We start from the raw sequence: 26,640 nt of genomic DNA, 5'->3' as shown, positions 1-26,640 counted from the left end.
CCCCGGGCCCTCGGGCAGTGCCCCAGTTTCCAAATGGTCAGTCCGCCCCTGTGCCAGGGTATGATGTAACAGGAAAGAATACCTACTTTGACCCATGGTCCTGCAGTCTTCTGTCCTGCTGACTCTGGGTATGACAGCTGTGAAGGGGTGAAGACTTGATAGACCCTTCAGTCTTTTCTTGAGGGTCAGCTGCCACAGGGCCCCAGAGTAAAGTAAGTATTCTTCTCTATTAGTTTAGATCCCCCTAGATAAATGACCATTATATTCTGTATATGTTGGAGTGTTGGGGGCACACATTTCATTTTTTCGGCCAGCCCAGAGTTTAGCTTAAAGCCACACAAGATGTTTAAAGTACAGGAAATGTACAAAAAAAAAAAAACATTTTTGACTGAAGTGTACAATTAATAAATGATAAAACCAAACACAATATACATGTACAGATCTGCTGGAAGATTTAGACAGTATTCCCCTTTAACCGCATTATTTAGGAAAGCGATTTTATCCTATTAATTTACTTTTTAATACCCGAAAATGGATGCCGTCCAAATTGCTTCTCTATAATTGAACTCAACCGGCACCTCCAAGACTGAGCACATTTCAAAAATACATTAAGCGCTTTGCTATCATTTTTCATTCTGTGAAATTATTTTATTGGCCGCTGAACGCGGTGATTATGGATTCTGGAGAAATGAAGACAAACCAATTTTATAAATTTTTTGTTATGTACTTTGTTACAAATACCATTTTAAACCTGTAATGCGGGGAATATTCTCAGGCACTTATTGGTACTTACCCCTGGTTCACACCTATGCGGCGTGCGGGCCGTGTTTTGCACGGGAATGAGAGCCCATTCATTTGGACGGACTCCCGTGCCTGTGACACACAGGGAAAGAAGTCCCTGCACTTCTTTGGAACACGCAGCCCGCACAGGAACCTCAGTTCCCAGTACGATTTTGTTTCCCAGTGCAGGCGGCGTGCCATTAGAACTAATGGCACACGCCCGCAGGACGCAGTTCTCTGTGCGGGTGGTGCAGCTGCACGGATTTTCATGCGGATCTGCAGCGGCACCACCCGCACATATGTAAACCTATAGTGAAAGAAGGGGTCTTCCTGGAATATATCCTTAACCCCTTCCCACCCTGGTGTCCCCTTTAAAAGTTCTTAACGCTCAGAGGAGCGAGAAAGATTGGCGATCATGTGACCGCTGTGATTAGCTGTCACAGTGGCGGACTGACCATTTGGGCACTCTGGCACCGCCCGAGGGCCCAGGGTCAGTAGGGGGCCCCATGAGATGCCCCTAGTACCTTTCATAGGCTTTTTTGGGTGTGGTTTGAGTGTGGGTGAGGACACAGGGGCCCCATGATTCCCTATTGCCTGGTGTCCCCATGGGTTGTCAGTCCGCCCCTGCACAGTGGTCACATGATCCGAAGCTGTTCTCACCGTCTACTGACATTTTCGGCCTTTGTGCTTGCTGCCAGCACATAAACATTAGGGTTGATTTACTAAAGGTAAATAAACTGTGCACTTTGCAAAGTGCAGTTGCTCCAGAGTCAGTTTTGCCGACTTCCATCATCCAATCATGTGCAAGCAAAAATGTTGCTTTTTTTTATTTTCCTTGCACATGATTTATGTATTCTTTGCAAACTGAATCTTTACGTCATTTACTAAGCTCTGGAGCAACTGCTCTTTGCAAAGTGCACAGTCGGCTTGCCATTAATAAATCAACCCCATTGTTTGCCCAGCAACGCACATGAGCAGCTTTTTGTCACCGCATATGGGTTACTGGGGCGTAAAGGGGTTAAAAAAAAAAAAATCAGCACATGCCATACAGTAATCAGTTGTGAAATGGCAGGTGGCACCATCAAAACATAAATTCCAATCCAAGACATCACCAGCATATCGTGTTTAAACAAAAAAAAAAAGCAGGAGAATTATTGCCAGTAAAAGGCAATGTTCAAGGCCAATAAGGACCTCTTCCTAAGGCATGACATTATTATTATTATACAGTATTTATAAAGCGCCAACAGTTCGCTCAGCGCTGTACATTACAATGGGAGACAGAACATGCGACAGTACGATAACAATACAATGTGATACACGAGGGGTTCGAGGGCCCTGCTCCTTGGAGCTTACAATCTAGGAGGGAGGGGATGGTGGTACAGGAGGAAATGGCTGTGGGGGATGGAGTGGTAGGAAGAGTGGAGGAGGTCGGTAATTAGCAGGGGGTGGGGTAGGCTTCCCTGAAGAGATGGGTTTTCAGGGTGCGCCTAAAGGAGAGGAGAGTAGGTGATAATCTGATCGGTTGGGGCAGGGAGTTCCAGAGGATGGGTGACACCCTGGAGAAGTCCTGGAGGCGGGCATGGGAGGAGGAGACCAGGGAACTAGAGAGAAGGAGGTCTTGTGAGGAGCAGAGAGTGCGTGTTGGGTGGTATTTAGAAGTTAGTTCGGTGATGTAGTTTGGGGCAGTATGATGGACATCAAGACATCACTGCCTGAGAAGGTCCTTGGTGGCTATGAAGCATCAATTTTTGGTTGAATATGGTGTGCTGGTGATATCTTAGAATGTTGCTGGATTATGCGACTCTGAGCATTATTCACTAAAGGTTATCACGTGTTATGACATTCTTAGTGAAATGTGCTCATTACGCATAAAATACATTGGGGTTGATTTACTAAAACTGGAGAGTCCAAAATCTGGTGCACCTGTGCACGGTTGCCAATCAGCTTGTTCAATTAAGCTTTGTCAAAGAAAACTGAAAGCTGATTGTTTTCTATGCAGAGCTGCACTGAATTTTGCACTCTCTGGTTTTATTAAATCAACCCCATTAGTGCAGTCAAGGGTTTGATGACAACTAACCATCAAACTCATATGAGCTTGTTGGACATCCCATTCCAAAATCTTGGTATCTATTATATTTTCTGAACAAAAGGCACATATGAGCCCACCAATGTTGGAGACACATGTATCGGAAGTGTGGAGAAATGTATCGTTGAACAAACCTACGCTGATTCAGTAAGTAGAGGTGACTAAGACAGAAATCGAAGTCTGACAATAGTGAGGATTACAGAAATGATCGATCTGATCTCAGGTGTACAACACAAAAGACATCCAGTTCTCAGGCCTTTCAAGGATTTTGTTCAAGGCTATTTGACGTCTATTGGGTAGAGGACAAAGCACAAGTCCATAAAAGATAAATGCCTTGTGGAAATGTGGAAATTATAAGAGTGCCCATGCCATATACCATATATTTCAGTTAAGACTTCACAGTGACATCATTGTCATATGCTACACTGCTTGACCAAAAGTTGGTGGAAACCTGACCAAATTTCATGGCCATTTATGTAGAGTTGCTCCCCTTTGAGGCTATAAAAGCCTCCACCTTTCTGGGAAGGCTTTCCACAAAGTTTTAGAATGTGTCTGTGGGAATTTGTACTCACTCAAGCAAACAAATGTTTGAGAGATCAGGTACTGATGTTGGATAAGAAGACCTCGATCACAAACATAATTGTAACTCATCCCAAAGGTGTTCAGTAGGGTTGAGGTCAGGGCTCTGTCCAGGACACTCAAGTTCCTTGAGCTTGTTTTGAAGTTTTATTTGGGGATTTGAATTGGGATAGGGTTAGGGGTGTAGGGATGCCCTATGGAACTGTAAACCGAGGCAACTTCCTGGAACTATATACAAGTTTTTTTTACAGCAAACAATCTCTGTTGGAGAGCTAGCCAGCGCCTCTGGTAGTACCACCCCATCCAGCCATCTGATGGAAATAACTGAGCAGGGGATCTAGTGCCTGCCACATTAAAGTAAGTCAGTACCGGGTAGTTGCTAATCTGGTTTCCCACCAAAGTGCTCCTTCCCCTATCAGGCCCAGGGGGTGCAGGTCTACTCACTTAGTCCTTCTCCTGTGAGCGGATGGGTTGGTGTCTGCTACCAGGCCTTATAGTTTGGCTGTTCCTTCCCTGCCACACAGGTGGTCCTCTCTTAGGGGGCCGGTGAAGTTCCAAGCTTAACTCCTTCCAAGATTTCTGTCTGAAGGTGAGCCCCTCTCCCATCTGGGCTCCCTCCCAGGCTCCTGCTCTCCAGCCTCACTTCATCTTCCACCCAAACTCTCCTGCTGCTGAGCTGGCTCAGTTATTCCTAAAGGCTGTCCTGGCCTCTTGACAAGCCTCCTGTTGGGGTTTGGCCAGGATCCTCTAAGAGTATAAACCAGCCACTCCACATCTCCACCCACTGCTTCTAGACCTTTCTTCAAAGTCCTAGAGCAAGGGGAAATCCCAGAGAGCTGGTTTGCAGAGCCTCTCAGCTTTGACCGCACTTAGACCCTGCTAGCCATCACACCCAGGCTGCTATTCAGCGCTCCTAGCTAACAATTAGAGTCTAGCTCCCCCTAGCTGACTAGGAGGGTGCTACAAGTGAATGGAATAGTGCCCAAAGGGCCAGATAAAAGAAGGCAGAGGGCAAAGTCCAGACCCAGAGCCGCAGTTTGGAGTCCAGTGCTATAAAGGAAGAGTTACTCTACCAACATGTCAAATTCAGACTACCTATGCCCACTTTTGCGTCACTTTTGGTACAAGTCTTGTATATGAAAACGAAAAGTTTGCCTTAACATACTCTTTAAGAACAAAGATATAGTCAGCAGTGCGATAGGAACAAAGAGATAAACCACAATCATTTTTCCATCGCCATCCTCTCCTCGCCATCGGCAAATCCATGGGGATGTATTGAAGGCAGAATTCAATTTGGTGATATGTTCTATGAAATCCTCTTTCATTATATTGAAGTGAGTTGCGTCCAGATAAACAGCTGGGCCTCGAGGCTGGGGATGGATCAATGTGTTTATGACCGGCGGCATGTTCGGAGCAGAGCCTTGGAGTAGGAGGCATTTAGCGGCTGGAGGGAGGAGGCGCGGAGCAGAATGCAAACTTAGTGATTGTGTTTAATGGAGCCAGAGCGCTAGAGCAACACAGACTTCCGCCATCTGAATAATCCGCTTGATAAAATGCAAAGTAATGAGCGTGACTTGGTGATCGACATATGGAGCGGCAAAGGCTCTCCGAAAAAATGTACGGCTTCTACCGTAATCATTCGGAATTATACAGCTTCCAGCTGGGAAAACATCGGAAGCATAAGGGGGGGGGGGGGGGGCAATAAAAGCTGTTCACGGGTAGACACATATGGAGAAAGTACAGAGAAGGGCAACCAAACTGATAAGAGGCATGAAGGACATTAGTGGAACTGAATTTATTCTCTCTTGAGAAGAGAAGATTAAGGGGGGATATGATCTCCATGTATAATATATAAGGGGGGATATGATCTCCATGTATAATACATAAGGGGGGATATGATCTCCATGTATAATACATAAGGGGGGATATGATCTCCATGTATAATACATAAGGGGGGATATGATCTCAATGTTTGATACATAAGGGGGGGGGATATGATCTCCATGTATAATACATAAGGGGGATAAGATCTCCATGTATAATACATAAGGGGGGATATGATCTCCATGTATAATACATAAGGGGGGATATGATCTCCATGTATAATACATAAGGGGGATATGATCTCCATGTATAATACATAAGGGGGGATATGATCTCCATGTATAATACATAAGGGGGATATGATCTCCATGTATGATACATAAGGGGGGATATGATCACCTTGTATGATACATAAGGGGGGATATGATCTCCATGTATAATACATAAGGGGGGATATGATCTCCATGTATAATACATAAGGGGGGATATGATCTCCATGTATAATACATAAGGGGGGATATGATCTCCATGTATAATACATAAGGGGGGATATGATATCCATGTATAATACATAAGGGGGGATATGATCTCCATGTATTATACATAAGGGGGGATATGATCTCCATGTATAATACATAAGGGGGATATTATCTCCATGTATAATACATAAGGGGGGATATAATCTCCATGTATAATACATAAGGGGGGGATATGATATCCATGTATAATACATAAGGGGGGATATGATCTCCATGTATAATACATAAGGGGGGGATATGATCTCCATGTATAATACATAAGGGGGGGGATATGATATCCATGTATAATACATAAGGGGGGATATGATCTCCATGTATAATACATAAGGGGGGATATGATCTCCATGTATAATACATACGGGGGGGATATGATATCCATGTATAATACATAAGGGGGGATATGATCTCCATGTATAATACATAAGGGGGGGATATAATCTCCATGTATAATACATAAGGGGGGGATATGATATTCATGTATAATACATAAGGGGGGATATGATCTCCATGTATAATACATAAGGGGGGGATATGATCTCCATGTATAATACATAAGGGGGGATATGATCACCATGTATAATACATAAGGGGGATATGATCTCCATGTATAATACATAAGGGGGGATATGATCTCCATGCATAATACATAAGGGGGATATTATCTCTATGTATAATACATAAGGGGAATATGATCTCCATGTATAATACATAAGGGGGGATATGATCTCCATGTATAATACATAAGGGGGGATATGATCTCCATGTATAATACATAAGGGGGGGATATGATCTCCATGTATAATACATAAGGGGGGATATGATTTCCATGTATAATACATAAGGCGGATAAGATCTCCGTTTATAATACATAAGGGGGGATATGATCTCCATGTATAATACATAAGGGGGGGATATGATCTCCATGTATAATACATAAGGGGGGGATATGATCTCCATGTATAATACATAAGGGGGGGATATGATCTCCATGTATAATACATAAGGGGGATATGATCACCATGTATAATACATAAGGGGGGTATGATCTCAATGTATAATACATAAGGGGGGATATGATCACCATGTATAATACATAAGGGGGGATATGATCTCCATGTATAATACATAAGGGGGGATATGATCTCCATGTATAATACATAAGGGGGGATATGATCTCCATGTATAATACATAAGGGGGGATATGATCTCCATGCATAATACATAAGGGGGATATGATCTCTATGTATAATACATAAGGGGGATATGATCTCCATGTATAATACATAAGGGGGGATATGATCTCCATGTATAATACATAAGGGGGGATATGATCTCCATGTATAATACATAAGGGGGGGATATGATCTCCATGTATAATACATAAGGGGGGATATGATTTCCATGTATAATACATAAGGCGGATAAGATCTCCGTTTATAATACATAAGGGGGGATATGATCTCCATGTATAATACATAAGGGGGGGATATGATCTCCATGTATAATACATAAGGGGGGGATATGATCTCCATGTATAATACATAAGGGGGGGATATGATCTCCATGTATAATACATAAGGGGGATATGATCACCATGTATAATACATAAGGGGGGTATGATCTCAATGTATAATACATAAGGGGGGATATGATCTCCATGCATAATACATAAGGGGGGTATTATCTCCATGTATAATACATAAGGGGGGATATGATCTCCATGTATAATACATAAGGGGGGATATGATCTCCATGTATAATACATAAGGGGGATATGATTTCCATGTATAATACATAAGGCGGATAAGATCTCCGTTTATAATACATAAGGGGGGATAAGATCTCCATGTATAATACATAAGGGGGGGATATGATCTCCATGTATAATACATAAGGGGGGATATGATCTCCATGTATAATACATAAGGGGGGTATGATCTCCATGTATAATACATAAGGGGGGTATGATCTCCATGTATGTTTATAATACATAAGGGGGATATGATCACCATGTATAATACATAAGGGGGGATATGATCTCCATGTATAATACATAAGGGGGGATATGATTTCCATGTATAATACATAAGGGGGGATATGATCTCCATGTATAATACATAAGGGGGGATATGATCTCCATGTATAATACATAAGGGGAGATATGATCACCATGTATAATACATAAGGGGGGATATGATCTCCATGTATAATACATAAGGGGGGATATGATCTCCATGTATAATACATAAGGGGGGATATGATCTCCATGTATAATACATAAGGGGGGATATGATCTCCATGTATAATACATAAGGGGGTTATGATCTCCATGTATAATACATAAGGGGGGTTATGATCTCCATGTATAATACATAAGGGGGGATATGATCTCCATGTATAATACATAAGGGGGATATGATCACCATGTATAATACATAAGGGGGGATATGATCTCCATGTATAATACATAAGAGGGGATATGATCTCCATGTATAATACATAAGGGGGGATATGATCTCCATGTATAATACATAAGAGGGGATATGATCTCCATGTATAATACATAAGAGGGGATATGATCTCCATGTATAATACATAAGGGGGATATGGTCACCATGTATAATACATAAGGGGGGGATATGATCTCCATGTATAATACATAAGAGGGGATATGATCTCCATGTATAATACATAAGGGGGGATATGATCTCCATGTATAATACATAAGGGGAGATATGATCTCCATGTATAATACATAAGGGGGGATATGATCTCCATGTATAATACATAAGGGGCAGATATGATCTCCATGTATAATACATAAGGGGGGATATGATCTCCATGTATAATGCAGCGCCAATTCCGTCCTCTATTCCAAATCGCTAGCTGTGAATAGAGCCCTAATGCCCAGCAATGAAGGTATATTCTAAAGCAGGGGTCTACAAACTTTCTAAACAAACAGCCAGCTTACTGTCCATCTGACTTTAGGGGGGCCGCACTGTGGCCTGGGAGTACAAAAGGTACCAACTTCTGTGGAAAAATACAATGTCCCATTTGATGTTAGTGGGAGAAATTTTTCCCCATCGTTGGTGTCATTAGGAGGACTTGTGCCCCATCATTAGCATAATTTGGCCCCACTGTTGGTGTCATGGGGAGGAATCATGCCTCATCGTTGGCATCATGGGGAGGAATTGTGCCTCATCGTTGACATCATGGGGTGTCATGGGGAGGAATCGTGCCTCATTGTTGGTGTCATGGGGAGGAATCGTGGCTCATCGTTGGTGTCATTGGGAGGAATTGTGCTTCATCGTTGGTGTCATGGGGAGTAATCGTGCCTCATTGTTGGTGTCATTGGGAGGAATCGCGCCTCATTGTTGGTGTCATGGGGAGGAATCGTGCCTCATTGTTGGTGTCATGTGGAGGAATCGTGCCTCATCGTTGGTGTCATGTGGAGGAATCGTGCCTCATCGTTGGTGTCATGGGGAGGAATCGTGCCTCAACGTTGGTGTCATGGGGAGGAATCGTGCCTCATCGTTGGTATCATTGGGAGGAATTGTTGCTATCAGTAGATGAAATAGTTCCCGAAGGGCCATAAAGATACAAGCAAAGGGCCACATCTGGCCTAAAGGAATGTAAAGTCCGAGTGTTAAACTAGAGATTCATCTTGAATGTCTTCAGTCAGACATAAGCTTTCATTCTGATCAGACGACGTCCTGGAACCAGGAAAGGAAATGAATTTGGCATGAAATGCGCAGAGCAGCGCGTGATGAGATTTCCTCTGAAAAGCCGATTTGCCAAATTGGAGAGATCATTTGCCAAGATCATTTCCCACCCAATCTGTTATCTCTTCTAGAACATTTTTAGGTCGGGTTATAGGTTACAAGAAATCTCAAACAATAGTGCTGAGAAATGATCTGGGGTTTTTTTTATGGCTTTTAGGACTCGTTCACATGGATGATTTTAAAAGCAGACGGTTGAGCTGCAGTTTTACCACCCCTGACTGCCAACCTTAACTTTGGGATGCAGCTGTTCACATGCCAAGGCCACGATGCTTTGCTTGTTGGCCACACCGAAAATGAGATTGTCACCAAATGTGGCCACACCGCAACCACCCTGCAACCGTGTGCAACGCACTATGTGGTTGCGGCGTGGTGAGTTCGCATTTTCAAGGGTAAAACAGAAAGCAACACACTGGGGTTGATTTACTTAAAGCAAATTTCCTAGGCACTTTGCAAGTGCAAATGCTTCAGAGCTAAGTAAAATAGGAGAAGCTCTGCTGACTTCCATCATCCAATCACGTGCAAGCAAAACGCTGTTTTTTTTTTTCCTTGCAAGTGAGTGGGTAATAATTGCAAAGTGAGGCTTCACCTCATTTACTAAGTTCTGCATTTCCAAAGTGCACAGTATATTTGCCTTTAGTAAATCAACTCAAATGGCTCTTAACCACCCGTCTAACACCCTCTGAAAAGCAATCCACCGCACATCACTTTTCAGAGGGGTGGCAAGATTTACCACCTATGTGATCAAGCCTTTAACCACCTCCCGTCCGGCCGTTGTATATAAACGGCCAGATGGTGGCAGTGCAGGGTCGGGTGGCCATTTATAAACAGCTTTCCCGGCCCCCTGCTTGTGCGCGCTCCCTGGGAGTGCGCAGCACCGCGATCCGGTGCCCGCTGTGTCCTCCGGACACAGTGAAACACCGATCGTCGGACGGGACCTCCGTGCGAGGTCCCGATCATGTGATCACTGATTAGCCAATCAGCGATCACATGCAGAGTAGTAAGCAAGATGTCACTTGTGACATCATTGCTTACTACGTGTGAAATCTGTGAATGATCACAGAGGTCACATGGTACAGGGCTATTCACAACAGCCTTGTACCATGTGACAAGCTGTGACCAATCACAGCTCACTCAGTAGTTCTCAATGGCTGCAAGAATGCAGCCAGAGAGAAGGTGAAATGATTGCTTTTACATCCTTTATGGGTGTAAAAGCAATGAGTGTAAAAAAAAAAAAATCTTCATCACCCCCCACAAGTAGTACAGTGTCATCATGGTGACCCTGTACTGCTAGGGTGACAGTATGTAAAAAAAAATAAAATAAATAAATATAAAAAAAAAAAGTAAAACAAAATGTTTAAAAATTATAATTTTTGGTTATAAACTAATTTGGGTTATTTTTTTTTTTACTAAAAATATAATGGAATATATTTTGGCCAAGATTTATGATGAAATAATATTTATTTGCAAAATTTTATAAGAAAAACACTTTTTTTCAAAATTTTTGAACTTTTAATTTACATAGCAAAAAAAAAGAAAAATCCCAGCGGTGAATAAATACCACCAAAATAAAGTTTTACCTGTCTCAAAAAAATGCTAAAAATTCATATGGGTACAGTGTTGCATGACCGCGCAATTGTCATTCAAAGTGTGATAGCGATGAAAGCTGAAAATTGGCCTGGGCAGGAAGGGGGTGAAAGTGTCCGAACAGGAAGTGGTTAAACAGGAACTTCAGCACTTGCCCTCCTCCTAAAATCGCCCCCCCCCCATGTTTTATTGTTTTAAAAAACCTTTTCCTGCAACAGATATGAGTAGTTTGACCTCCAGTTCTGTGCAGATGTCTGCAGAAAAAAGGCCATTACAGGAAACAGGAGGCTTAGAATATTGACCTTTTTCAGAGTACTATTGCCATGGTTGCAAGGAAGAGACATTTTTCATTTTAGGAAATCCTATATGGAGGCAGAAAGCAACAGAAAGACACTTTTCAATAACATATAGTCCCCGGTCACACCGATGCGACTTGTCATGTGATTTGATTTCAATTCAAATTTCAAATCGCATGACAAGTCGCACCTTATTGTCCGCAATGGAAGTGTCCATATCGGTGCGATTCTGACTGTCAGAGTCGCACCAATTTTCAAAGTACTTCATGTAGTACTTTTTGTAAGTTCAGGTGCAACTTGAAGTCGCACAGATGTCTTCCAAGTCGCCCATGAAGTCGGACTGACATTGAAATTGTGCGAATTCTGATTCGGTGTCGGATACGATGTGAACGAAGAGTTAAGCCGGGTCAAATTCTGAAAGAATTTTCTTTCAAAAATCTTTTTTTAAGAATTTTCTTTTGAACATCGTACAATTAATGGGCCACAGCAACGAACGATTTTCGAGCAGCCATCGAATTTGAGTGATCGGACATGTTTGGAATTTGTTGAAAAACAAACTAATTTCTAATTAATGATGGAAGAATTTGTGCGAGAAATGTAATTGAAAAAAGAAATGGGCGTGAGCTGTGACCTGGAAAGAAAAGAAAATTCTTGGCTACGAAAATCTTTTTCTGTAGCAACAAACTAAAGGCTTGGTTGGTTGAATTTCGAAATCAACGATGGCACTATTGGATTACAAAATGCACAAAATTTTCGATTTTCTAAAGAAAATTTGTTTGGAAATCGACCTGTGTATGGCCTGCATTCCCATGTGGAACAAAAATATATTTTAAAAATATTTTAAAAGTAATCCTCCCAAATATATTGCCATATATATGAAATGCTACAATTTGGGCCATATTCAATATATTTCAAAATATATTTCAATAAATATATATATATATATAGATAGATACTGTATGTTGAAATGCGTTTTTAATTAATTGTGATCTGAAGATTCTCACTAAAATCCTGGCCTTGTGTCTCCATAAATTCCTGGCCCTGTATATTCATGACGATCAGTCCGGATTCATAAGCGGTCGACAAACTTCGGACCAAATTTGTCGGACTTTAGCCCTGCTGTCAGCCGTGCAATCCAACTGGGACAAATCCTTACAGAGGGAAATCCTATTGTTATCCTTGGATATTCATAAAACATTTGACAGTCTATCCTGGGATTATTTATTTCAGATGTTGGATAGGTTTGGTTTTGGTCCTTATTTTACGACATTATTACGGGCTTTATATTCTAACCCCTCAGCTCATGTTTCCATTTGTGGATATAAATCAGCCCCCCTTTTGATAGAGCGAGGAACTAGACAGGGATGTCCTCTTTCTCCGCTATTATTTGCGTTGGCAATAGAACCACTTGCGATTGCTATCCATTCTGATCCCACCATTTCAGGCATCCGCTGTGGCCAACGGGACCATAAATGTGCCCTCTTTGCCGACGATATCCTTATGTACAGTTGTGTTCAAAATAATAGCAGTGAGTTGAAAAAAGTGAATAAAGCTCAAAATCCTTCTAATAGCTTTTATTTCCATCCACACAAATGCATTGGGAACACGACACATTCTATTCCAAATCAAAACATGAAGAAAAATAGATCAAATTTGTGTTGTTCCTCTAAAAAAAAATTGAAGAAAAGTGAATATTAGACGGTTAAAAAAAATAGTGTTTGTATTCTTCTTTACAAACTCAAACATTCACTATATAAACTGAGAAATGTTTGAAGATTTTGCTTTCCTTTGAATGACTTCATGAATATTTCGTTGTAGTCGCACTGTTTCTGAGAACTGCTGTACATCTGTGTTGCATGGAGTCACCCAACTTCTGGCCCCTGTGAGCAGGTATTCCAGCCCAGGATGATTGGACCACATTCCACAGTTCTTCTCTATTTCTTGGTTTTGCCTCAGAAACGGCATTTTTGATGTCACCCCACAAGTTTTCTATTGGATTAAGATCCGGGGATTGGACTGGCCACTCCATAACGTCAATCTTGTTGGTCTGGAACCAAGATGTTGCACGTTTACTGGTGTGTTTGGGGTCGTTGTCTTGTTGGAACACCCATTTCAAGGGCATTTCCTCTTCAGCATAAGGCAGCATGACCTCTTCAAGTATTCTGATGGATTCAAACTGATCCATGATCCCTGGTATGTGATAAATAGGCCCAACACCGTAGTATGAGAAACATCCCCATATCATGATGCTTGCACCACCATGCTTCACTGTCTTCACAGTGTACTGTGGCTTGAATTCAGTGTTTGGGGGTCGTCTGACAAACTGTCTCCGGCCACTAGACCCAAAAAGAAAAATCTTTCTTTCATCAGTCCACAAAATGTTGCGCCATTTCTCTTTAGGCCAGTCAATGTGCTCTTTGGCAAATTGTAACCTCTTCAGCACATGTCTTTTCTCCAACAGTGGGACTTTGCGGGGGCTTCTTGCAGATAGCTTGGCTTCACATAGGCGTCTTCTAATTGTAACAGTCCTCACAGGGAACGTCACACCTTCTTTCATCTTCCTGGAGCTGATTGTTGGCTGAGTCCGCGCCATTTTGGCTATTCTTCTATCCATTTGAATGGTAGTTTTTCACTTTCTTCCACGTCTTTCAGGTTTTGGTTGCCATTTTAAAGCATTTGCGATCATTTTAGCTGATCAGCCGATCATTTTCTGCACTTCTTTATAAGTTTTCCCCTCGCCAATCAACTTTTTAATCAAGGTACGCTGTTCTTCTGAACAATGTCTGGAACGACCCATTTTCCTCAGAATTTCAGAGAGAAATGCACTGTAACCAGCATGTACAACATTTGCTGCCTTCCTTCCTTAAATAAGGGCAATAATTGCCACCTGTTTTTTAAAGAATGAATGACCTCACTAATAGAACTCCACACTGCTATTATTTTGAACACGCCCCTTTCAATGAGTGATTCAATGACACAGAATCAGCAGCATGCATGTCATAACTGTTGGGTCTGTTGGATTTCTATTACTCTACTACACCTGCTAGTAAATTATTTGCCATGTAGAAATATTATTTCTACCAAAAACAGTGATTGATCCGGTTAGTGATGTCTGACTGCTCTTATTTTGAACACAACTGTATGTATCTAATCCTCGGATCTCTTTACCTGGTCTCCTCCACCTGTTTCATCGTTTTTCTGAGGCCTCTGGGCTCACGCTTAATTCCTCTAAAACAATTGCGTTAAATATTTTGTTACCTGATTCGGAGGTTGATCATCTCCAGGATAAATTTGACTTCCAGTGGGCTTCTTGTTCTCTTCCTTATTTGGGGATCCATCTCACGAAAACTATTATGTTGTTGTATAGGGCAAATTATCCTCCACTCTTTCAACGCCTTAGATCTGACTTACTAGAATGGCAGGATCTTTCACTTTCCTGGTTTGGCAGAATTAACTCTAATAAAATGACCTTTTTGCTGAGATTATTATATTACTTTAGGACGTTACCGATCATGGTTCCCAAACGGGACCTGTTACTACTGCAAGCAGCAGTTTCTAGATTCATTTGGAGGGGAAAACGTCCTAGGGTTAACCAGTCAACCCTATTTTCCCTAAAGAAGCATGGCGGATTGGGACTTCCTAATCTTTTTGCCTATTTTCAGGCGGCTCAGATAGCACAATTATCGTGTATTACGGCCAAGAGTTATGTCCCCCAGTGGGTTGGCATTGAGGTCTTATCTTGCTATCCTTACACTATTGAGGCTCTTATGTGGCTCCCCAGTCTCTTGCGTCCTCCTGTTCTGTGTCCTACGTTGTCCTATTCGTTATCGGTGTGGGATAGATGGCGAGCTCGCAAACCTTTATTCTCCCCACAATACCCCACTAGCTCCAGTCTTTTGCAATCCCGAGTTTATACCTGGCTTATCACCGTCTGTGTTTCAATGGTGGATAAATAAGGGGTTACTGCGTATTGGGGACTACCTGGATGGGCTTTGTCCCCGTTCTCCAATGTTTCTTGACACAATATCAATTGCCTCCTGGGGAATTATTTCACTATTATCAACTTATCTCATTTATCAGTAGTAAACTCAAATTAATCACAGAACCTTGCACACTCAGTCCAATTGAGGTCTCCTGTGGAGCTCCTGGGATAATGAGGGGTCGTTTATCCATTGTCTATGCTTCCCTTGTTGATCCACTCACTAAATTATCTTATATGACTCAATGGGAACGGGATTTGAATAGCTCATTAGACCTGGATACTTGGTGAGATTTGGTCCATTAATACTCTTCTTATCGAATCCAACTACAAAACAACTACTTCATTGCTATCTGGTTCCTACGCACCTGGCTAAAATGTACCCTTCAGTGTCACCTACTTGTTAACCTCCCTAGCGGTATTCCCGAGTGTAGCTCGGGGTAAAATGTCAGTGCCAAAAGTGGTAACCCCGAGCTACACTCGGGCTTACCATGCGGCGCTGCATAGGGAGTCCCTGCAGAGCTTACCTTGTCCTGCGCTCCCGCGATGTGTCCCCTGCAGCGTCCCCGGCCATCTCCTCCGGGCCGATGCCGGCATCTGGCTTCTGTGTTCCGGTCCCTGTGACGTCGGGATGTACGGGCGCCGTCGGCGGCGGGAAATTTGAACATTTTAAAAAATGTATTTTTTTCAAAAAAAATTTTACATAGCAAAACATTGCTGTTTCAACCCATTTCACATACATTTTGTCCCGAGTGCTTTGTCCGGCGCCCTGCCTGCATTTTGTCTGTTCTTTCTGCCTGGAAACTGAGAAAAGTCCATGGCGTCCAAAAAGTGTCCCTTTAGGTCAAAAGCGGTTTTAGACCGGCTAGAGAACAGCGATAGTAAATCAGAACCACTTGCAGAATTGAGTGATAATGATTCGTGGGGGAAATTCCTCATCAGACACTGAAAACGATTCTGCGACTTTGCTCAGCGATGTGCGAACTTGGCGCTATATTTCACATTTCAGTGTTTTTGGTTTGATTATATTATTGAATTAAATGTATTATTATTATATTATTATTTTTTATGATTATTAAATTATAATTTATGATTTTGTGTTTCAAATTTTATCATACCCGGGATGTTTACTAGACTCTTGTTCGGACAGATTTCAGTGAGTTATTCCTAAAAATTACAGGCCCACAATAAAAAAACTACATATTTCCATGCAAAATAATGGTACCGCTTTCAGCACCAAAAATCTGAAATAATCATACCGCCAGGGAGGTTAAACAAAAACTCCATTGGATAATGGTAAATGATAAACTCACAAGTATGGTCAATAATGATGTGGCCAGATTTGAGGTGACGTAGGAACCATAGATCAGATATATCTCTGCTATTTAATAGTGCTGCAGCTGACCCCCCCCCTTTTTTTCTCCTCTTTCTCTACTCTTCCTATCTGACCTTAGACCTTTTTCTGATTTTTCTAGTCTTAAGCAGGCCATAGATGGGTCGAAAATCGGCCGATTTGTCGGCCGAAAATAAAATCGGCCGATTTTCGGATCGTTAGTGGGCGATTTGGTCGGCCGTTTTTCGGGATTTTGGCCGTTTTTTTTTTTGGTAAAGTTGGAAAAAAATCGGCCGATCGGCCGATTTTCGCGGCATTAATGGGCCAATCGGCCGATTTTTTACCGATAAAAAATCTGCGCATGAGCAGTGACCTGCAAGAGGAAGACAAAAAGAAGAAGAGGATGAAGAAGAGGATGAAAAAGAGGATGAAGAAGAGGAAGAAGAAGATGAGGATGAAGAAGAGGATGAGGAAGAAGAAGAGGATGAGGAAGAAGAAGAAGAGGATGAGGATGAAGAAGATGAGGATGAAGAAGAAGAAGAGGATGAGGATGAAGAAGAAGAAGAAGAGGATGAGGATGATGAAGAAGAAGAGGATGAGGATGAAGAAGAGGATGAGGATGAAGAAGAGGATGAGGATGAAGAAGAGGATGAGGATGAAGAAGAGGAGGAAGAAGATGAAGAAGAGGATGAGGATGAGGATGAAGAAGAAGAAGATGAAGAAGAAGAAGAAGAAGAGGGTGAGGATGAAGAAGAAGAGGATGATGAAGAAGAAGAGGATGAGGATGAAGAAGAAGAAGAAGAAGAGGATGAAGAAGAAGATGAAGATGAGGATGAGGAAGAAGAAGAAGAAGAAGAAGAGGATGAGGATGAAGAAGAAGATGAAGAAGAAGATGAAGAAGAAGAAGAGGATGAGGATGAAGAAGAAGAAGAAGAGGATGAGGATGAAGAAGAAGAAGAAGAGGATGAGGATGAAGAAGAAGAAGAAGAAGAAGAGGATGAAGAAGAAGAAGAAGAAGAGGATGAAGAAGAAGAAGAAGAAGAGGATGAAGAAGAAGAAGAAGAAGAGGATGAGGATGATGAAGAAGAAGAAGAGGATGAGGATGATGAAGAAGAAGAAGAGGATGAAGATGAAGAAGAAGAAGAAGAAGAAGAAGTAGGATGAAAATAAGAAGAATTCCAGTCCAGCAAAAAGTATCTCTGCAGAGAGCTCCGCTATTTCTGACAGTTCTCTGACAGTTCTTTGACATTTACAGCGGTTGAAACATTGTATCTATTTGTTTCCGAATAAAAACATCTGTATCCTAAATGGAAACAAATAGATACAATGTTTCAACCGCTGTAAATGTCAAAGAACTGTCAGAGAACTGTCAGAAATAGCGGAGCTCTCTGCAGGGACACTTTTTGCCAGCTGTAGAAGGGATGAAAATCGGCCGATTTTTTTTTTACCATTGATGGTAACGTCGGCCGCTTGAACGACCGAATTTTCGTTTTTTAAAAGAAAAATCTGCCGTTTTTTCTCCCCATCTATGGCCTGCATTAATCCTTATTTTTTTTTCTTTCTCTGAATTGGTCTTTGATACTATTGGTAAATTTCTATGGCACTTGCCTATGTTCAATGATGGAGGTAGGGTTCCCCATCTGGTGGTGACGGTGTCCTTTGTATACAATGTGGTTGACTAGGGATATCTTTTCTATATTTCTCATGTGCTGTTATGTTCTAAGAATATGTTTATATACTCCATCTCACCATGTCGGTGAATATTGTCTCTTTTTCAATGTATACTATTATATACCAATCTTTCAATAAAAATATTGAAGTATAAAATCTCTGCAATTGTACAGAGATCACCCAGGGGGGTTTTTTCCTCAACAAAAGAGGAGTTACCCTTTAAACCTCTCATAAAGATGGCGGACGTATTCAATTTACAGATCTACTAATCTCACTGATCTCGCCTCCAGGAAGTAAGGGGACAGCACAGTCTCAGCACATACAGCCCGCACATGTTCTGGATCCTTGTCAAGTTTCTTCAAGTTCATATGTAGCGCAGCCCAGGCCATAAATCAGCATAAAGTGGCAGATAATTAGCTCTAATTAGCCGAGCGGTTCATAGAGGGGAAGGAACAAGCATGTCTGGAGCACCACAGGTCAGAAATAAATCTTCAATTAATGTTCACTTTTGCAACCTAAAAAAAAAAAAAATTGGAAAAACCTCTCAGCTTACTCCATTCATATCTAGCAATTCCTTCTTCAGTTCTAGCATCAGATAAACACTATATTGACAAAAGTATTGGTTGGCCGGCCTTTCCACGCACATGAACTTTAATGACATCCCAGTCTTAGTCCGTAGGGTTCAATATTGAGTTGGCCCCGCCCTTTGCAGCTATAACAGCTTCAACTCTTCTGGGAAGGCCGTCCACAAGGTTTAGGAGGGTGTCTATGGGAAGGTTGGACCATTCTTCCAGAAGCACATTTGTGAGGTCAGGCACTGATGTTGGGGTGAGGAGGCCTGGCTCGTAGTCTCCACCTTTGGGATGAATTAGAGCGTTCTATGGGGTTGAGGTCAGGACTCTGTGCAGGTCAGTCAAGTTCTTCCACCCCATACTGGCTCCTCCATGTCTTTATGGACCTTGCTTTGTGCACTGGTGGGCAGTCATGTTGGAACAGGAAGGGGCCATCCCCAAACTCTTCCTACAAAGTTGGGTGCATGAGATTGTCTAAAATGTCTTGGTATGCTGACACCTGAAGAGTTCACTTCACTGGAACTAGGGGGCCAAGCCCAACCCCTGAGAAACAACCCCACACCATAATCCCTCCTCCACCAAACTTTACACTTGGCACAGTGCTGTCAGGCAAGTACTTTTCTCTTGGCAAACGCCAAACCCAGACACATCCATCAGATTAACAGACAGAGAAGTGTGATTGGTCACTCCAGAGAACACATCTCCACTGCTCTAGAGTCCAGTGGTGGCGTACTTTACACCAAGGCATCCGACGCTTTGCATTGCACTTGGTGATAGAAGGCTTGGATGCAGCTGCTCGGCCATGGAAACCCATTCCATGAAGCTCTCTACGCACTGTTGTTGGGCTAATCTGAAGGCCACACCAAGTTTGGAGGTCTTTAGCTATTGACTCTGCAGACAGTTGGTGACTTCTGCGCACTGTGTGCTTCAGCATGCGCTGACCCCGCCCTGTCATGTGACGTGGCCTACCACTTGGTGGCTGAGTTGCTGTTGTTCCAAGTTGCTTCCACTTTGTTATAATCCCACTAACAGTTGAGCGTGGAATATTTAGTAGCCAGGAAATGTCACGGATGGACTTATTGCACAGGTGACCACCTATCACGGGACCACGCTTGGAGTCACTGAGCTCCTGAGAGCGACCCATTCTTTCACCAATGTTTGTAGAAGCAGTCTGCATGCCTAGGGGCTTGATTGTATACACCTGTGTCCATGGAGGGGATTGGAACACCTGAATCACATGATTTGGAGGGCTGGATCAATACTTTTGGCAGTATAGTGTATGTAAACTGGTAAATGCAGCATGCTAGGGGCTCGTTCACACTTTACTAATTTCTAATGCTTGCCAAATGCCCCTATAGCATTTGACAGGCGTTAGACAGGCGTTTGGGAAGCATTTTTTAACGCTCCCCAAATGTGCATTTTTGAGATATTTGATAGGCATTTTTCAGTGCTTCAGTGGAATTTTTGAGGAGCGTTTGAGGAGCTTTAAAAACACTTCCCAAATGCTTGTCTAGCGCCTGCTAACAAAGCTAGTGTGAACTTACCCAAGTAATGTATAATACTTCCAGGTATTTATTACACAGTACTTCCCTTTACATTGCCATTATCTGCTTGACTTTCCATAAAGACGGCACCATCTTTGTCCAGGCATCATCCAGGGTCACCATCTACACCCTGGACACAATCATGTAAATCCTGGTGCCTGTGCAGCTCTTGGCTATGTACGAAACATGCTGCTTTTGCGAGACATTTATTCTGAATGGCACCCCCATGCATCTCAGCATGCAGCATGTTTGCAGGTGCAGGAACAGCAGGGAAATTGCATGGTCAAAAAGACCACATGGTTTCTCTGTGGCTGCCTTTTTAAAAAAGCGCATGCACCTTTTTCCGCTCTTCCCACCACTCCATTCCCCACAGCTATTTCCTCCTGTACCACTCTCTCCTCCCTCCTAGATTGTAAGCTCCAAGGAGCAGGGCCCTCTAACCCCTTGTGTATTGTATTGTATTGTTACTGTACTGTCTCCCATTATAATGTACAGCGCTGAGCAAACTGTTGGCGCTATATACTGTATTGTAATAATAATAATAATAACTGTGGAGATTCCGTTATTAGCTGAAGGCAGGATAGGCTTCCCTGAAGAGATAGGTTTTCAGAGATTGCCTAAAAGTGGGCAGAGTAGGCAATAGTCAGATTGGGGTAGAGAGTTCCAAAGGATGGGGGAGGCTCTGGAGAAGTCCTGGAAATGAGCATGGGAGGAGACAAGGGCGCTAGAGAGCAGGAGGTTATGGGAGGAGCGGAGAGGACGGTTTGGGTGATATTTGGAGAGGAAATTGGTGATGTAATTTGGGGCAGAGTTATAAATGGCTTTATACAGTATGTTATTGTTAATGTTTTGAATTTTATCCATTGGGCAATGGGAAGCGAATGGAGGGATTGGCAGAGAGGGGTGGAGGACACTGAGTGGAGGCCAGTGGAGGGATTGTCAGAGAGGGGTGGAGGCCACTGAGTGGAGGCCAGTGGAAGGATTGGCAGAGAGGGATGGAGGACACTGACTGGAGGTCAGTGGAGGGATTGGCAGAGGGGGGTGGAGGCCACTGAGTGGAGGCCAGTGGAAGGATTGGCAGAGAGGGGTGGAGGACACTGAGTGGAGGTCAGTGGAAGGATTGGCAGAGAGGGGTGGAGGCCACTGAGTGGAGGCCAGTGGAAGGATTGGCAGAGAGGGATGGAGGACACTGAGTGGAGGCCAGTGGAGGGATTGGCAGAGAGGGGTGGAGGACACTGAGTGGAGGTCAGTGGAGGGATTGGCAGAGAGGGGTGGAGGTCACTGAGTGTAGACCAGTGGAGGGATTGGCAGAGAGGGGTGGAGGACACTGAGTGGAGGCCAGTGGAGGGATTGGCAGAGAGGGATGGCAGATACAGAACGGTTAGTAAGGTGGATGAGTCTGGCAGCAGCATTCATGATAGACTGAAGAGGGGATAGCCTGCGATTAGGTCAGCCAATGAGGAGGGAGTTACAATAGTGAAGGCGAGAAATAACAAGAGAGTGAATAAGTTGCTTCGGGGTGTTTACTAAAACTAGTGTATATAGAATCTGGTGCATAGTAACCAATCAGCTTCCAGGTTTTATTGCTAAAAGCCTAATTGAACAAGCTAAAGTTAGAAGCTGATTGCAAAACGTGCAAATCTTGACACTCATATAGGTGAATGAGCTACTTTGCTATATTTGTCACATGTAGTGCAGCCCATTGAAGTAAATGCATGTAGCGTGACACTGCACACCCAATGCTCATATCTGAGGCACCTGATGTCGCGCAGCATAGTGTGAATGAGGCCTTAGGGATAACTCCTGTAATGAAAAAAATTGGGCTTTTCTATAAATGATTTTTTTGCTGCTGGGACTTGCTACAGAGTTACAATGTGCAGTCTGATCACTGGGAGGAGAGGAGACTGAGGAAATGTGTCCTCCTGCCTGCAGTAGACTGATGACATCATCTGAGCCTAGGCAAATTCACTAGACTGGAGCTCAAGGCTGGCTTTGTAAAGATAAAATATGGAGCTGTATATTGTGAGGTCAGGAATGTATTCATGCAGATTTGTGAAGTTACTGAAAGGTCCACCATAGTGATTCTGGTTGTGTTTGTGTTTTGTGCAGGTATCCCGTGCCCGATAATAATCGCTTGGGCCATTGGAAAGCTGTGCAATGAAAATGAACAGTAAGTGGATTAAAGCTGACCTCCAGCTAGATATGAAATCCATTTCTATGAATTGTTTTATCTACCTAAGGACTTTCCATTCTGTTGGAGCAGTTTTTGTGATCTAGAACCCCCTGCCAGGCAGCACAATCAGGTCTTCTGGCTCCAGTACAGTTGTTATAATTTCTGACTACATTTGGGAGATTCACCAGACAGTGGTCTGTATCCACTGGGAGAAGAATGGTCCAGATGCAGAAGCGTATAAGAGCTTGCTTGGAGACACAGGTGTCATGGAGGTGCACTAGGAGTGATGACTCCGGATGCTGTGGGGTTCACTAGAGCAGAGGTTCTCACCGGAGATCGGGGCTTGGTAAATTCTTACAAAACCTTCCATGCCCCAACAGTGAGAGAAAAAAATGTATACTCCCACAATACAAGTATTGGAATACAAAATATGTCTCGAAATGCTGGAAAGCTCTCGATGGGGCTGAGGGTTGCTGTGGGGGGGTGAAGGTTCTGGAGGAGGTTAGGGGATGTGATGGCACTGAAGGGAATGAGGTTTCTGGGGGGAAAAGCGAGGGGAAACAGTGGCGAATGCAGTCCCTGGAGGGGCTGAGGGACTCTTCGGGAGAATGGGGCACTTTTGAAAGGTTGGGTGGCATTGTTGGAGGGTGGGGGCTGAAGGGCACAGGGATCCACAGTGGAAATTTGGGGGACACTGTAAGATCTAGAAAAACAAAGGGGTGCAGCGCTGGAATCCCTAAAAGCAAAATTCAAATGTATGCATACACATAGATTGCACTAAACCCAAATGTGGATATAAAGTGACAAAAGTGCAAAATGCAAAACTAAAGGTGATATTAGTGAGCACTAACGATCTGCTGAGTGTTCATAACCATACACAGTCCTGAAAACAGTTCATATAAAGTGCTTAGAAGTGATGATCCATCTGAGGGGATCTCAGATAAGTGCTCCTTATAACATCCTGGTGACGTGCCATGAAATTGTTAGGAATACGCACTCACCAGATGCGCAAGCTTTATGCGCATATAAGCATATGTAAATCTCAAAGATGTCTACTGAAGATCTCCTTCAGAACCTGGTCTGGTCACAAACTGTTAATGATCCCCTTCCCCTGAGCAGTTTGCAGCACCTAAGGCCTCACTCCGGAATGGGCTCTGTACAGGTATCCGCTCACTGTCCAGGTGAGCACAGACAACACATGTGAAGGAAACAGGAACAGCAAGGAGTGAGTGGATACCTGTACAGAGCCCATTCCGGAGTGAGGCCTTAGGTGCTACAAAAAAAAAAAATACCTGACAAAGCTTTAGATACTATGACAGTGTGGTGATCTGTTACGATGTAAAAAGGATATTTCGCCCAGGATTCTCAACAAGGCAGGTTGAGGGGCTTCAGGGTGCTTGCTTAAAGCGGAGTTCCACCCAAAAGGGGAAGTTCCGCTTTAAAGACTGGTCACCCGCTCCCCATTAATGATTGGCACTTTTGGTGGGCGGGGGGTGGAGCGGGTACCCGAATTTGAAATGTACCCGCTCCCACCTAGGCGATCGGAAGTGGAAGGTGTCCTCCCTTCCTCTCTCCCCGTAGTCTTCTGGGACACGTGACAGGTCCCAGAAAACTACAGGACCATTCAGGAAGCGCAGCGCTACTCGCGCATGCGCAGTGGGCACCCTGCTGTGAAGCTGCAAGCTGTTACAGCCGAGTGCCCACACTGAAGATGCCAGTGCTCAGGGAGAGAAGACGGCCGGTAAAACGGGCTGCAGGGGACACACCGCGGGACCGAGGGACAGGTGAGTGCGTGTTTTTTAAAAGTCAGCAGCTACAGTTTTTAAAAGAAGATATCGATTGGCTGTGCACTTTAAAGCTCTACCCTTGATGCTAGTTCTCACAATATACTTTCGGTAGCTCTCAAAGTTGTATCTGTACTGTCTCTCTTTCATTTGTAAAGCGCTGAGCAAACTGTTGGCCCTATATAAATCCTGTATCATAATAATAAAATAATAATCACATAAAAGATCTTTTACAATTGATACACGCCTACAAGTATGTGACATTTATTTTTTGAAAAGGTGCTGGATCGGGAAAGAGCCGGGAAAGTACATTGATTACATCTACCAAGGGCCCGTCATCCTGGTACTTCTTGTAAGTAACACTCGTGTGGTCGTTTCCTTTAATCCAGGGCTCTCCAAGCTTTTCAGTTCCCGGGACAAATTGTATATTTTACAAATATTCACAAGGCAAAAGAAAACAAAATCAGTTTTATAAATGAATTAATCAAATTGAAATGAACAAATTACATTTGCTCTTGAAAATAAAAAAACTTTAACAAAACAAATCAAAGAAATTCCAAATAAATCCCCCCCCCCCTCACATAAAGGCCCCCATCAAAATCTACCCTTACATCAGAGTCTCCACCTAAATCAGGGTCCCCATTAGAGTGTCCCTTTACTTTGGGGACAACAACAGAGTCCTCACTTACATAAGGGTTCCCATTAAAGACCGCCACTTTATTCAGGGTCCACATAAGGGTCCTACTTAGATCAGGGTCCCCCTTATATCAGAGTCCCCATCAAAGTCCCCCTTACATTGGAGTCCCCTTACATCAGGGTCCCCATCAAAGTCCCCCCTTACATCAGAGTTCCCATTAAAGTCCCCTACTATGAGAGTCCCCTTCAAAGTCTTCGTTTACGTTAGAGTCTCCACCTAAATCAGGATCCCAATCAAAGTGACCCCCTTTAGAAGGGGGTACATTACTTACATCAGGGTCCCCATCAAAGTCCCCCCTTACATCAGAGTTCCCATTAGAGTCCCTTCAAAGTCTTCCTTTACATTAGAGTCTCCATCTAAATCAGGATCCCAATCAGAGTGACACCCTTTAGAAGAGGGTACATTACTTCCATCAGGGTCCCCATCAAAGTCCCCCCTTACATCAGAGTTCCCATTAGAGTCCCTTCAAAGTCTTCCTTTACATTAGAGTCTCCATCTAAATCAGGATCCCAATCAGAGTGACCCCCTTTAGAAGAGGGTACATTACTTCCATCAGGGTCCCCATCAAAGTCCCCCCTTACATCAGAGTTCCCATTAGAGTCCCCTTCAAAGTCTTCCTTTACGTTAGAGTCTCCATCTAAATCAGGATCCCCTTTTGAAGGGGGTACATTACTTACATCAGGGTCCCCATTGAAGACCCCCTTCTTATTCAGGGTCCCCCTTACATCACAGTCTCCCTTACATCAAAGTCTCCACTTTCATCAGAGCCCCCTTTCAAATCAGATTCCCCTTCACATCAGATTACCCTTACATCAGGGTCCCCATCAAAGGCCCCCCTTACATCAAAGTCCCCATTAGAGTCCTTATAAGTGTCCCTCTCCGTTATGTGAAAGTTCCCATCACTGTCCCTCTTTACATCAAGACTCGTCAGACTCCCCACTTTTATCAGAGTCTCGCCTTACATCAGAGGGCCAGATAAAAACTTGCAGTGGGCTGGATATTGCCTACAGACCATAGTTTGGAGACCCCTGCTTTAGGCTAAGCTATGTGGTTTGTAAACCAAATGTCATTCATTTTTTAAGGAAATCTGCTGTTTTTTTAACTAAATTATATTTATTTTTTAAGTTATCGAGTTTATAAAATTATTTTTTTTTTGTATTTAATACATTTCCATATAGGATCCTAATAATAAATGTTTTAATGAAGGCGTCTACCTTGCTACCTTTCTAAAAAAAACAAAACAAAAAACAAACAAACAGAAGCTGTGTACCTTCTGACTGTCTCCGTCTAACTATGAACCAATAAAAGGCCATAGAGGCAGAAGAGAGAGAGAGATGAATTTAATTATAAATATTATTATGTTTTTCCTTCATTGGTTCCTCCCCCCTTATCAACACACTAAATGAAGCCACTTTGT

General features: G+C 43.0%; 1 protein-coding gene across 2 annotated transcripts in view; it reads left to right on the top strand.

The window, feature by feature from the left end:
* Window positions 1-26,640, top strand: part of CRHR2 (corticotropin releasing hormone receptor 2) — a 403,994-nt gene that overhangs the window by 343,717 nt on the left and 33,637 nt on the right. For both annotated transcript variants that reach the window (XM_089659264.1, XM_089659263.1), the window contains exons 7-8: window positions 22,679-22,739; window positions 24,806-24,878. In XM_089659264.1, coding sequence (XP_089515390.1) covers window positions 22,679-22,739; window positions 24,806-24,878 — 134 coding nt within the window. The remainder of the gene's footprint in view (window positions 1-22,678; window positions 22,740-24,805; window positions 24,879-26,640) is intronic.

This window comes from Staurois parvus, unplaced genomic scaffold (genome assembly GCF_062004578.1).
Source record: "Staurois parvus isolate SC_StPar_1 unplaced genomic scaffold, SC_StPar_1.0 ptg001145l, whole genome shotgun sequence".
Lineage (NCBI taxonomy): Eukaryota > Metazoa > Chordata > Amphibia > Anura > Ranidae > Staurois > Staurois parvus.
The sequence above is the reverse complement of the archived record's forward strand: the minus strand, read 5'-3'. Positions and strand labels throughout refer to the sequence as shown.